A 13692-nucleotide genomic window follows, 5' to 3' on the forward strand; every position below is an offset into this window, starting at 1 on the left:
TTTGAGATATAATCCTCGGATTGATAATAGTTCGAGAATGATGGGTGGTTTCTTCAGTTCTTCTTACTTTGCTACGTCTCGTGAGGTATCTTGGCGTTGATGGGCTCGGATGATTTGGTCGTTGATGCTTCCTGTTTCGCCCTTCTTGCACGCTTCTTCATCTGGGTTTTTGACAGTGGCTTTTCCCCATCCTTCATGCCAGCTGATACGTCAAGCTCACCATCAACAGCTTTCCTCTTGAGTCCGTTCGTCACGGCGCTTTTCTCCTTTTGAGCCTGGTCCTGCTTTGGGCTGTCTCCCCCAAAAATCACATCCACGACTCCACGAAAGCTCTCCCTTTTCAACCTGGCCAGCTGAACAACCTTCCGCGCCTCTTCGCAGACCGCTTCTTTACCCCTTTCTTGACTCAGGCCCCACACAGCCGCCAAATTCACCACATCCCATGGTCCTCGAAGACCCAATGCACTTTTCGCTTCACTGCTTATGATTATGCCGCGTCCTCTGGTTGCCCTTATCAATGCCGTTGCTCCGCTGATCAAGTTCCTCCGTGCCTCTGTCCCAGCCCCTATCACACCGCCAGCATAGCATATCTCAAACCGGATTCCACGTTGCAGTGCTGCAGCCATGGTCTTGAATTTCAGGATGAAGGGCAGGCGGATGCTCAAGTCGAGGGAGATGAGGTCGCATTCGAGAGACTGGCAGCATAGGGATAGGGCTTTTTCGTTGGTTGGACGTAACGCGACGATATTGTAGGCAGATTGAAGGGAGGAGAGGCGGTGATTCTGGCTAGGGTCGGAGATAGTGAACGTGATACGCGTTAGGAGAGTCACTGGAGCTGGGACTTTGACATTGGCAATGGGTAGGGAGATTACATCAGCGGCTACATCGGTTGGGACTTTGCCGGAGAGAGTGCGACTGAGGGCGATGCAGTTGTAGCCAAGTTCGGCGGAGAAGGAGAGGTTGCGAGAGAGTTCTGAGGGGTTGGCTGTATTTGAATAGGGCAGGTTCAGGTCGTAAAACATTTCTATCCTCCTCGTGAGGTTCAGTACAGGTCCCAGCTCGAGTTATAGAGCTTTAGAGCGGCGAGTTAAGTGAATGACCCACCTGGATGAATGTGCGCGTGGAGGCAGCATGGGGTTTGAGCATTTACTTAAAGTTTACGTCTTCCGCGATCATCGTCATGTGCTGTTGTGTGTAGCTCCGCAGCCTTGCTAGCGCCATATCTGGCATCCCGCCTGTGTTTGTCACGGACTCGTTCTACCTGACGTGAAGAGATACGACTATTACTGCTTCTACACACTATATAAAGTAGCATCAGTGGTGTATCTTGTGCAGAATCCTCTTACGCGACATCGGACACCAGCGCCTGTTACGAAGACGTGGGAGGACAACTGGTTGTAGTACTCTCGTTCCCAGCCAGCTTCGACTGGCCTGACTGGGCGCAGCATGGCTCGTGTCTATGCAGATGTTAACCAGCAGATGCCTCGGGCGTACTGGGACTACGACTCTGTGAATATCTCATGGGGGATACTGGAGAATTATGAGGTTGTGCGGAAAATAGGTACTTGATATTCCACCATTTGGATCTGGAAGAAGGGTGTGTGAAGCTGATAGTGACAGGGCGAGGCAAATATTCAGAAGTATTCGAAGGCATCAACGTCGTCAACTACCAGAAGTGTGTCATCAAAGTCCTGAAGCCCGTCAAGAAGAAGAAGATAAAACGAGAGATCAAAATTCTACAGAACCTATCGGGCGGGCCAAACATTGTTGCGCTGCTCGATGTTGTTCGTGACAGCCAAAGCAAGACGCCGAGTCTAGTCTTCGAGAACGTCAACAATACCGATTTCCGCACATTATACCCTCGATTCGTGGATTATGATGTTCGATTTTATATCTTTGAGCTTCTGAAAGCCCTGGATTTCTGCCATAGCAAGGGGATAATGCACCGAGACGTAAAGCCGCATAATGTCATGATAGATCATGAAAAGCGGAAGGTATACCAGTTGGCCTGGAGTCTTTTATAAGCTAATGGATCATAGCTGAGATTAATCGATTGGGGGCTTGCGGAGTTCTATCATCAGGGCACAGAGTACAACGTCCGAGTGGCATCAAGATATTTCAAGGGGCCGGAATTATTGGTCGACTTTCAAGAGTACGACTACTCACTCGACATGTGGTCATTAGGAGCCATGTTTGCCTCAATGATCTTCCGAAAAGAGCCATTCTTCCATGGAAACAGCAATTCAGATCAACTGGTGAAAATAGCCAAAGTACTTGGCACTGACGACTTGTTCGAGTACCTTGATAGATACGATATTGAGCTCGATGCTCAGTATGATGACATCTTGGGACGATTCCCGCGGAAGAGCTGGCATAGTTTTGTGAATTCTGAGAACCAAAGATTTGTGTCAAACGACGCGATAGACTTTCTCGACAAGCTGCTAAGATACGACCACCAAGTAAGACCAATCTTGGCTACAAGAAGTGCGAGACCGACTAACAGAACGCATAGGAACGACTGACGGCACAAGAAGCAATGGCGCATCCATATTTTGGCCCAGTTCGAATGGCATCCGCACAACCAGCGCAGAACCATGCTTCGTGATGAAGAAAACAATGAGGGAATACATGAAAATTGGCCTAGCTCAGAAAGGCCGCAATGAGCCATTGACACCAAATGCGACGCGTCCGACCTTTGAACGATACTCGCTACGAGGAAGAGAAAGGGGCTAGAAGGTCAAGGTTGGGCACACGGTTCAATGAGGAGGCAAGCATAATACCTATTGTCGGCTTCGGTGTGGACATAGCTGGAGTCCGTGATGTTCATGAAACAAGCCATATGAAATATTACCTCAAAGAGTAGGAGCTGACCCGGTTGGCTCTAAAGGAAGGAGTTTCGCCACCTATTAAACAGGTTGCGCGCCAGCATTCATGCCCATCTTTCAATCGGTGTTTTTTTTTTGAGAATGAAAACCTGAAGCATTCTGACACAGTGGTTGGGTTGTTATTCGCTATGCCGTGTTCTGGGAAGCCAGGGCCGCGAACGTGCCGGTCATGACGACTCATAACTAAGACTTTCAAGGTTGACAGGGACCATGCAGCTGTTGATTGGTTTGCTCTCCCGCTCGTCTAGTACTCAGAAGGTCTTGAGAGGATCCACCCCGCGGTTGTGCAACCCCCATAAGGCAATGACCAATATCTGCACTCTGGCACATGCACATGCATATTTGACTGAACAAGCTCAAACACAATGTCGTGGCTGAGGTGAATTAAAAGCCGCATCATATCTGACTAGTGCTCCATTGTGGCTAGCTGGAACCGTAGTGCTTGGCCTGGGAACTTACTACCTAGAACATGGAACTTAGGCCTGGTTTTCATTAGACAGGTCGGCTAGGGACTGTGGGGAGAAGAGGTGGGAAGACCTTCTGGAACGACTTTGTTCAAGCCTAGTTACTTAGTTAAGGCACCCTAGATAAGTTGCTCCGTACCCCGAGGCAAGATCCAAAGTTTAGTGGCCCATCTTGCCTTTCGGAACCATATCCTCCCCCCTCGCTTTCTCCACAATCCCGCCCTGTCACAGGACCACGAGCTCATTATCGCGCTTCTGCTGCCTTCCAATCTATGTACCCCACAACGCGACTGTACAGACGCCGCACGGCGGACAATCGCATGGTCTGCTTCGGTGTCGAGATCACCTCTTGGTCGTTCTGACTCACACCTCCTTCAGCTCGATCGATGTACTATCGCTGTATCGCAGCTCTTGCGACGCAGCTACGATCAGAGAGTTTGAATTTTCAGGAAGAGAAGGAGTCGCGAGGCGATACGAGATTGGAAGTTCAGGCAACCGGGCCCCTGCAGGTCCTCCCTCGATAACACAGAGCGATTTGGTCTATGCAGACGTCGAAACAGTTGGGATGTTCGGACGTCACTCGAGCACTTGACCACCTCCACTAGGTCCTACAACGTCAATTGCCTCGTGCAATCAGGCATTGACGAGAATCCACGTTGCTCGAAGTGGCCAACCGCACCGAACAATGGATCCCGCATCATGCCGTGTGATCTACATCGATGATCGCTTTCCGGCAGAAAAGTGGTTGACTCGAGACGTGGTGTCCTCGCCTACCACGAACAATAGGGCAAAAGAGGCTTTAGCGCTTGAGTTGGCCGAATTACCGCCAGAACTCCAGGCAAATGTCAACGCGGTGCTGGGCGTCTTCAACCAAGGTAATAACTCGACTCTTGGGCGAGGTACGAGTTCTGACCTGCAATTTTAGTGTTTGTTTGCAATTCTGGACGGTCGTTTTCGGCCAAATTGGCGAAGTTACAGGACTCCGTCAAAGTTGATTGCACCCCAATACTTGCTCTTTTCGATGTCGATTCGGATTTGAAGCATGATCATCTTCTGAGGCTTGTAGGTCAAAAGTCACATAATCTTAGCCCAGATTCTCCCACCTCCGCCCGAGCTGCGCTTCAGAGGCAATTGACGTTCTCCTCAGAGGCCGACGAGTCATATGGCTTGCAATTATTGTCTAGGATAACGTCAGACCTCCAGGTGGACGAGGGTGTCAAGCTTGTCATTCCAGTCGCTTTGGTTCGAACGAGACGGAAGGATGCAAACGCTACAGCTGCCACTCCGACGAGACATTCATATTCTGGCAAAGACCCTCGGGTACTGTTACACATCGAGGATAAACCTTCACCGGTAGATACTCCAATGATGTTACACTGCCTAGACGCTGGTGCGCTTGATGTCGTTCCGAGTCCTTTGAACAACGAGAAGATAATGGGCTTGACTGTTCATGCTTACCGGATATATAAAACTGCAAAGAAAGAGCAGTCTGCTTTTCTTGCTTCTGCTTCGCAATTTATGGCTGCGGCTCGGAGAAGGAAGCAATCGTGGGTTGGTATCGAGGAAGAGAAACCATACGCATACCTGAGGGAAGCAATGTACGTGGACGCCCTATAATGGATTGTGACCAGAAACTGATAGCAAGGTTTTTAGGGTTAAGAAACTGCTGAAAGGAATCTGCGAACCAGAGACTATAATCGAGGATTATCAGCATCGGTAAGATCTCAAAATCCCTACTCAGAGACGGAGAGAATCCTGACGCTGCTCCAGCGATCTTCGAGTAGACCATGACCGCAAACAAGACATTATAACAGAGATTGGAAAATGGAGCTTCTGTGCGCACGACTTCTCAGAGGATGAGTTAGTCTATGCGGGTTATTATATGCTCGACCACGCACTCAAAATGCCCGAGTTAGAACATTGGCGCATGACTGAAGGTAAGCTGGAGCGCTGGATGGTACTCAAATTCCCGGCTAACCGACATCTTACAGACGAAATTCTGCGATTCATGCAAGCCAGCCGGGTTGCCTACAACTCATTTGTCCTCTACCACAACTTCAGGCATGCAGTTGACGTCCTGCAATCTTTATTCCATTTCCTCGTGCAGATAGGGACCATAACACCATATCCTGTCGGATCGACCCCTCCACCTCTTTCGCAAGACAAATCTCCTGTGTGTCAGCTGTTGGCACCATTCGAAGCGCTAACGCTGCTCATTTCCGCTATTGGCCACGATGTTGGACATCCCGGCGTCAATAATATGTTTCTAGTCAAGCTGAATGCACCTCTTGCGCAGTTGTACAATGATCAGTCTGTCTTGGAGGCTTTTCACTGCGCAGCATACTCACAGATTCTCCGCCGACATTGGCCTACAGCGTTCGCTGATAGGTCTCTTCGCAAGTTACTCATCAGCTCCATTCTTGCAACAGACATGGGCGTGCATCCAGACTATATGCAGCGGCTCGGTAACCTGCAAGAGAAAATCCACGAGAGCAAGACAACGGATGGGTGGGCTCCCAAAGATATTGAGACCTCGCGTATCCTAATCTGCGGGCTTCTGATCAAGTGCGCGGATATCAGCAACGTCGTACGTGGTGTTCTCGATCCTTTGTACCTTGCTATACTAATTGTTTCAGGCGAGACCATGGAAGGTCGCAGAAAGATGGACGCATCTTTTGCAGCAAGAGTTTGCATCGCAAGGCGAGATGGAAAATCAAGTTGGGATGGAGACTACTCTCTTTGGCGGTCCGCCTGAGATCGGCAACATGATGAAATTGGCGAATGGCCAAATCGGCTTCATGAGCATCTTTGCCCACCCGTTGTTTGCGAACGTGAGCGACGTCATACCTGCAATGGGTTTTGCTGCCGCCGAGATAAACAACAACAAAAGTGTTTGGATCACCCTGATAGAGCAAGAGAAGAGAAGGCAATATTTGACGAACGAAGGAGGCTCCAGTGATGGTGCTATATCGCCGCGATCTCAGAGTCCAGCCCCGAGAAAGATGGACAAACTCCAGAAACCAAACACGGGTTATTTTCCTGCTTCGCCACTTCGACATACTTCCAACCCACCATCCCCTCTCCAGCAGCAAGTCAAGGACTCCCAAGACTCATCGATCGCTACCATGCCGCACGTCATGACAACGGAGGATTCATCAAGAAATCATTCCGAGGCACCTTCCTGGAAATCGCCGTTCGTGGAGAACGGAACACTGGCTACCTCAAGCGCTACTTCTGTACCTCAAGAGGGCACTCGAGCATCATCAGGTGTGTTCCCCAATGCAAAACCCCACCTCCAGCTACGGAGACCAGAAATGCAGCCAAGGAGATCGAGTAACACTGTACCGCGCAGTCTGCAAATGAATGGGATCTCCGGACCTCACGATGGAAGTGCGACAACGACCACGGCATCGAGCGAGCACGGAGATGACGAGGGGAAAAAGGAAAGCGAGTTAAGGGAAAGTACTTTCACGGGTGCCAGCGTGCCTTTGGTACTCGAGGACTCGGCACCAAACCTACCAAATCGGCAGGCGTCACTGCAGAAAGAAAGCACAGAACCCCCTCAGTTTGCAACCCAGGACGAGATTGTGTCCGATTCCAGATGTTGCGCGGTCCACAACCGGTCTATTCCACAGGCTACCCATCAAGTACGCACCTCAGGCCATATGTCTGTTCCATCAACCACAGACAGCAATAGCATGGCCACTAGTGGAGGCCACACATATTCGACCAACCCATCTACAACGCTTTCACCTTCCACAGAAGCGACGAGTTTCCTCTGCATAGATAGTGGCGATGAACAAGTCGAGGAACGTGGCAGTAAATCTTGGAATCTACCGACGAGAAGAGACCAGGATCACGACCGGGCGCAGAGCAGTCCGAGTATCTTACCAGAGGTTATGCCACCAAACACGATGGGACGTGTGCCACCTGTCGTGAGTAGTGGTCGTGGTAGAACGAAGAGCCCGGCCAAGACTTCGACCGCTACGGTGAAAGAGCCGGCACAAGAGACAGTCAGTACGTGGGAAGAAGATGGCGACAGAAGCATGAGGAGGAGGATCAGTCGATTTCGGTTCTGGAGAAAAAAGACGGAAGAGGATGAGTGTCAATGACTTGTGACGGCGTATCGAAAAAGGTATCATATGGATGGCTTGCTTAACATGGGTGGTCACTGTTTCGAGCTCGGTCGCGATGAGCTAGGCGTGGAGTTTGGGAGCTGTGTACCAGGCCAGCAACCGCTGGCTGTATGGTTCATATTGTCAGATTGGACATAGCGAGGGAGGCGGCTTGTTCGAGCGAAGATGATGTTTGTCAAGAGGACACAGTGAGGGATTCATACTGCTTGTTCGAGCACGGACGACGTTTGATGGGACCATGAAAGAGCTTCCGTTGTAGGTAGTAACGTTGTAAAGGAACTCGCCACACCGTACGATAAGAAGAAGAGGCAAAGTGTACTTACACCATTTGCTATTCTCCCTTATCACTGTCCTGCTTGCAGTTCTGCTCATACAAGTGTCGATTCCATTGTGCATACATTGCCTGCAACTGTAGCCAACATCAGCCTCGTCCTTTCTGGATTCTATTCTGAAGATGGCAACTCACAGCAGCAAGTCCGAGCCCACACAACTTCATGGCACAACCCTTGTACCTCTACCAAGGGTCGCTATCAAGTTCTGTGTGCAATGCAAGTGGAATCTCAGAGCCGCATATGTAAGTAATAATTCGTTAATCACTATAGTCATACCCTCTATGTCTCCTCTCTCTAGCAATCAATTCTCTGTCAATCAGTGATTGCGATGGGTCTCTGTCACAGCTGGTTTTGACATTGCTACACTACACATTTCAACCGATCGCTATATCTTCCCTACCAACACTGGCTGCAGATCTGCTTAGCCTCCGTACTTGTCTTTTACTATCATCCTACATCAGTCGTTTGAAGAAATGCCATATATACCCCAGATCTCCCAGACCAAGTCTGACTATCTCTCTCTTCTATCTCCTTCCCTGGATCACGAAATGCTTCGTACAGATACCAATAGTCCCATCCCCCTTTTCCGTTGGCATCCTGACATTCGTTTCCCCTATACTTCATCGTCCTCCCTCTCACCCCTCCCCTCTGATTAATCTCATTTAGTATGCACAAGAACTCCTCTCCACATTCTCCCTCTCCCTCGGCGAAGTCGCCTTGATCCCCTCTACGTCGGGTACTTTCGTCGTCAACCTTTTCTTAGCACAACAACCACCACAGCTACCCGGGACGGAAGAACTGGGTTTAGAGAAGGGAGGGGCAGCCGTGGCGGTTCAAGAACACGTTCTCTGGGATCGGAAGATCGATGGAGGGTTTCCCGAGACTAAGGAGTTGAAGAGGAGGGTTAGGGATTTGGTGGAGCCGGGGAGGGGGTTGGGACATGTGGATCGGGATTATAGCAGGGTTGGAGCAGAGAAGGCGAAGGGTGAGGGGGAGGCGGTGGGGGAGGATAGGAAGGTGGGGAATCGCGAGAGTGTTGAGACGGAGAAGAAGGGTGAAAGGGGCGGAGAGGGTGGTGGGGATAGGAATGGAACAGGTACCAGTACTAAGCTAGGAGATGATGCCAAATACGAGAAGGGAGATAGTACTGGTAACGACAAAGGTGCCGGTGAGGGGGAGAAATGTGCAGATTGTTTGTAAGGCGGACCATTGGTGCTCTCCATCACCAATCCGATTTGAAAGACCTGAACGCCTTCATGAATAATAACTGGATGCAAGTTCTGCACCGCTGGACTCGCAACTATCTTCTTCTGCGCGGCTTAGTACAACAGCCCACCGCGAGTAGAAGATCGATTCGCCTTCCTTGTCTGGTGCAAGTAGAAAGGTCCCCAAGCTTCTCCTTCAAAGCGCGTAAGAACCGTCCAAATAAAGAACACACACAAAAAAGCTCCCCCCCCCTTGACCCCCGTCTAAGTACGGCTCTCCTGGGCCTCCAAGATTGGGAAGAAAAGATCTAGCTATCAAATTCGTGCCGCTCTTGCCGTGCCGAGCCACCAGCAAGTCATATAGTCTCGGGAGGAAAGTGTCATTGATAAGGATTCGTCGTAGGTGGTTTGATGGTAGGGGTCCAGGTCGATTAAGTGCAGTTAAAGCCACATCTTGGAACGCCGAGCTGAATGCAGAATCAAACATGATGCGCCCTTTTCACATGACTGTGCAGCATCCTTTTGATTGCTGCGGAGCATATGGGTCTTCTCTTTTGTCGACCTGGTGATAGTTGTGTTAGCGAGGTATTGTGGCTGTGTGAGGTAGGGGCATGAGCATACTGTTCCCCATACAGATGGCACCATATAGTCTCGAGTGGAATTGCAATAATGTATCAGGCTATTGGTCAATGTTAGATATGTGCTCAGGATGATAGGCAGCCTGCGTTCTGCATTCGCGACCAGCATGATGCAGGTTGGGGCACTGACTCCTTTGAAGCCTGCGCTACTGTCACGCGCGGCCGATCAAGATCTTCTCTGAGACGTAGATTGAGCTCATTCAACCGTCTGAGCTTCAAGTCGGCCATGCTTTGCTTTTTGTTCTTCCCATCACCGCCTGCACGGATCTCGTACGATGTGGGCATCGTGCGAACAATTTGAAATTGCGATTCGCGGACTCGATGGCCGGGAGAGGGGAGAACCTCGACGTCTCAATAAGCAACGCGTTCGTAGGGTATACGTAAGTCGTTAATACCAAGCGATGGTTCGGGTGCTCGACAGACGTGCCAGGATGAATGAGATACAACTATCGACGACTCGCTTGGTGCTGTGGCAGAGCGCTCTCATTTCCATTTCCAACTGCGACGGTGAGGCAGAGTTTACGCTAAGGGCTTAGCGCTGTCTCCTTGCTACGTATCCACACTCAAATTTCACCGTCACAAATCTGGCGTAATTGCTTATGTACCAACAACTTCCGATTCTATCCATCACGGAGAAAACTCTCTATCTCTAGGAAAGACTGTCAGTCTTGAGGGATAGTATCACCGCCTCGAGGCCTTAAATCTCATCTTCGAGTACCATTCTCTGCAGTTGCCCAGCATGCCTCCTCCACCACATATCAAGCCTGAGAATGTGCTCAAGGTCAGCTTTCCCCCAGAATCAACACTTTATGAGCATCAAATTACTGACAGTCATACAGCGAGCGCAAGAGCTCATTGCAGTCGGTCAGACTCAGGCTGCTCTGACTGTTCTCCACGAACATGTCACCTCCAAGCGAACCCGAAACAGCCCCATCGCGTCGCTTGAGCCTGTGATGCTCTTGTTTGTCGAGCTATGCGTCGACTTGCGAAAAGGCAAATCAGCAAAGGATGGCTTGTATCAATACAAGAACATTGCTCAAAACTCAAACGTTGGGACAATCGAGGTGAGCATGTACCTTTCATCCAGTGCATTGAATACTGCTGACTTTCTGTCCCTAGATGGTGCTGAAGAAGTTCATCGACCTTGCAGAGCAGAAAGTCACCGAAGCACAAGCGAAGGCGGATGAAGTTCAGTCGTCCCTTGAAACCTCGACAACCACAGCCAATGTCGAGGACCTGGACGCCATAGAAACCCCAGAGACGATTCTTCTTGCTACAGTCTCTGGTGAACAGTCAAAAGATCGAACAGACAGAGCTATCGTAACGCCATGGCTTAAGTTTTTGTGGGAGACATACCGGACGGTCCTGGAGATTCTCAAGAACAATGCCCGTCTGGAGATTATGTACCAGAGCACAGCCCTTCAGGCTTTCCAATTCTGTCTGAAATATGCTCGAAAGACAGAATTCCGACGGCTTTGCGAGCTATTACGGAACCATGTCACCAACGCGGCGAAGTACTCCCAGCAGATGCATGCTATCAATCTCAACGACCCAGACACCCTACAAAGGCATCTTGACACGAGATTCCAACAGCTCAATGTTGCTGTCGAGTTGGAGCTCTGGCAAGAAGCATTCCGGAGTGTGGATGATATCCATTTATTGCTTAACGCAAGCAAGCGGCCAGCGAAGAACGTTACCATGGCTAATTACTACGAGAAGTTAACCAGGATTTTCCTTGTCAGTGACAATTTCCTCTTCCACGCTGCAGCATGGAGCCGATACTACAACCTCCTCAGACAGTCTGCTGCTGCTGTTGCAGCTGGACAGAGCTCCAAGAAGGACAATCCAGCTACAAGCGAGAGCGAGATGACCAAAGCTGCATCCTTTGTTCTTTTGTCGGCCCTGTCTATCCCAGTCATCAGCACATCCCGATCGAGAGGTGCGCTTATGGACGTAGATGAGGCTCGGAAGAACAAGAACACCAAATTGACCAATCTTCTCTCGATGCCTTCACCACCTACTAGAGCTGTCTTACTAAAGGACGCTCTGAGCAAAGGGCTTCTTTCGCGCGCTAGACCAGAAATTCGAGATCTGTACAACATCTTGGAAGTGGACTTCCATCCGCTCTCCATCTGCAAGAAGATCTCGCCCATCTTGTCCCAGATTGGTTCAGACCCAGACATGGAGAAATACGTTCTCCCGCTTCAGCAGGTCATCTTGACTCGTCTTTTTCAACAGCTCTCTCAAGTGTACGAGTCTGTTGAGTTGGGCTTTGTGTACAATCTAGCACAGTTCCCTGAACCATTCCAGGTCTCTCCTGCCATGATCGAGAAATTCATCATGAACGGCTGCAAGAAGGGCGATTTAGCCATTCGACTGGATCACGTTTCTGGCATCCTCACCTTCGACGCTGATGTCTTTTCTTCTGCTAAAGCGCTTCATGCTGGTAGTGCGGCCGGTTCGGCTGAGGGCGAAGTTGGCTCGGTCCAGCGTCTTCAAAACACCCCAGCCGAGATTGCAAGGTCGCAGCTTACTCGCTTGGCAAAGACATTGCACATTACTTGCATGTATGTGGATCCCGAATACAATGCTTCCAGACTTGCTGCACAACAGGCTGTCCTGGCACGCGCCGCAGCTGGAGCTGAGAAGGAGCACGAAGAAACATTGTCTCGTCGCGCCATTATCGAGAAGAAGAAGGAACTAGCTTCAGACGCGTTGATCAAGCGACAGCGAGAGGAAGAGACTCGGAAGCGAAGGCGTGTACAACAAGCAGCCGAGGCAGAGAGACAAAGACTCATCGATGAGCACCGCGAGCGCGAACGCAAACGACTCAAGGACCAGCAGGATCAGATCAAGCGAAAGGAAATTGAGAAACAGTTAGATGAACTGAAAGCGAGTGGCAAAGGCTTTAGTCTGGACGATATGAACATCGACGAGCTTGACAGCAGCACAATCAGAGCGATGAAGCTTGCTCAGCTTGAAAAGGACAACAGAGAGAGAGATGAGCGAGTACGTATCACAGCCAAACGAGTTGACCATCTCGAGCGAGCTTTCCGTCGCGAGGAAATCAAACATCTCCCTGAGGACTATGAACGTCAACGGCAGCATGATCTTGAGGTGTACGAGCGGACCAAAGCAGAAACTTTAAAGGAAGCACAGATCAAGCACAAAGAAGGCTTGGCTTTGAAGCACCGACTCGAAAGGCTTGTTGGTCCCTATGATCGTTTCAAGAGCGAGCTCAACGAAAGACGCCATGAGGAGTTTGAACGTCGTCGTAAAGTGGCTGAACGAGAATTCGAGAATAAGAAACGGCAGCGCATCCAGGAGGTCCGCGAAAAGAAGCATCGTGAGCGAATGGAACGGCAAGAAACCGAGCGTCGTAAACGCGAGGAAGAGGAGCGAGTAGCAAGAGAAGCGGAGGAAAAGGCAGCTAAGGAAGAGGAGCGAAAACGTGTTATGGCCGAGCAAAAAGCTGCCAAGGAAGCAGAGCGTGCGAAAAATGATGAAATCGCACGAAAACAACAGCAAAGAGAGGCTGAAGCTGAAGCTCGACGACTTGCTCGCAAGGCTGAAGCTGCCGCTGCACCAGCCCCGCCACCATTTACGCGTGGTTCCATACCGACTCGTGGTGCAGCAGCAATGTCAGAACGCACAGATTCGAACGAGCGTCCCGCTCGTTTACAGCTGGCTGGCCAAGGAGGGGGGACATGGCGCGAAAGGTTGGCGGCAAAAGAAGCTGGACATGGCACTTCACCAAGCCCAGCTGCAGAAGAAGCTCCACCAAGGCGACCTGGCGGCTACGTCCCTCCGGCGCTCCGAGACGGCGGAAGAAGCTCATCAAGAGGTGCTCAGGATGGCCATGATGTTCACCCTCCACCTCGTGACACAACTCCCAAGCCGGCAACACCGCCTACCAATAACGTTGGTAACAATACTGCCAGCAGCAGTGATGGCCCCAAAGGTGGCAGGTGGGTACCACCACATCTCCGGAAGAAGGATTAGATGGACTGTTTCCTGTAAGAACAGGTGGTA

At 50.4% G+C, this 13692-nt stretch overlaps 5 protein-coding genes across 5 annotated transcripts; 4 read left to right on the forward strand and 1 right to left on the reverse strand.

Annotated features, from left to right (window-relative positions):
- Positions 1-71: 71 nt before the first annotated feature.
- EPUS_03895 (uncharacterized protein) lies at positions 72-1022 on the reverse strand (the record flags this gene model as incomplete). Its single annotated transcript, XM_007801650.1, has 1 exon — positions 72-1022. The coding sequence occupies one exon, from the start codon at positions 1020-1022 to the stop codon at positions 72-74; it is 951 nt and encodes a 316-aa protein (XP_007799841.1).
- Positions 1023-1446: 424 nt separating this feature from the next.
- EPUS_03896 (Casein kinase II subunit alpha) lies at positions 1447-2605 on the forward strand (the record flags this gene model as incomplete). Its single annotated transcript, XM_007801651.1, has 4 exons — positions 1447-1561; positions 1621-1994; positions 2040-2459; positions 2513-2605. 4 exons carry the CDS (start codon positions 1447-1449, stop codon positions 2603-2605), a joined length of 1002 nt encoding a protein of 333 aa, XP_007799842.1.
- Positions 2606-4034: 1429 nt separating this feature from the next.
- EPUS_03897 (uncharacterized protein) lies at positions 4035-7461 on the forward strand (the record flags this gene model as incomplete). The annotated part of the gene is made up of 6 exons (XM_007801652.1): positions 4035-4224; positions 4275-4947; positions 5003-5065; positions 5120-5286; positions 5341-5936; positions 5986-7461. 6 exons carry the CDS (start codon positions 4035-4037, stop codon positions 7459-7461), a joined length of 3165 nt encoding a protein of 1054 aa, XP_007799843.1.
- A 478-nt stretch (positions 7462-7939) lies between these two features.
- Positions 7940-9017, forward strand: EPUS_03898 (uncharacterized protein; the record flags this gene model as incomplete). Its single annotated transcript, XM_007801653.1, has 2 exons — positions 7940-8059; positions 8484-9017. 2 exons carry the CDS (start codon positions 7940-7942, stop codon positions 9015-9017), a joined length of 654 nt encoding a protein of 217 aa, XP_007799844.1.
- Positions 9018-10399: 1382 nt separating this feature from the next.
- EPUS_03899 (Eukaryotic translation initiation factor 3 subunit A) lies at positions 10400-13662 on the forward strand (the record flags this gene model as incomplete). Its single annotated transcript, XM_007801654.1, has 3 exons — positions 10400-10441; positions 10500-10724; positions 10780-13662. The coding sequence occupies 3 exons, from the start codon at positions 10400-10402 to the stop codon at positions 13660-13662; spliced, it is 3150 nt and encodes a 1049-aa protein (XP_007799845.1).
- Between the last annotated feature and the right edge of the window lie 30 nt (positions 13663-13692).

The sequence above is a fragment of the Endocarpon pusillum genome (genome assembly GCF_000464535.1).
Source record: "Endocarpon pusillum Z07020 unplaced genomic scaffold scaffold1323, whole genome shotgun sequence".
Taxonomy (NCBI): Eukaryota; Fungi; Ascomycota; class Eurotiomycetes; order Verrucariales; family Verrucariaceae; genus Endocarpon; species Endocarpon pusillum.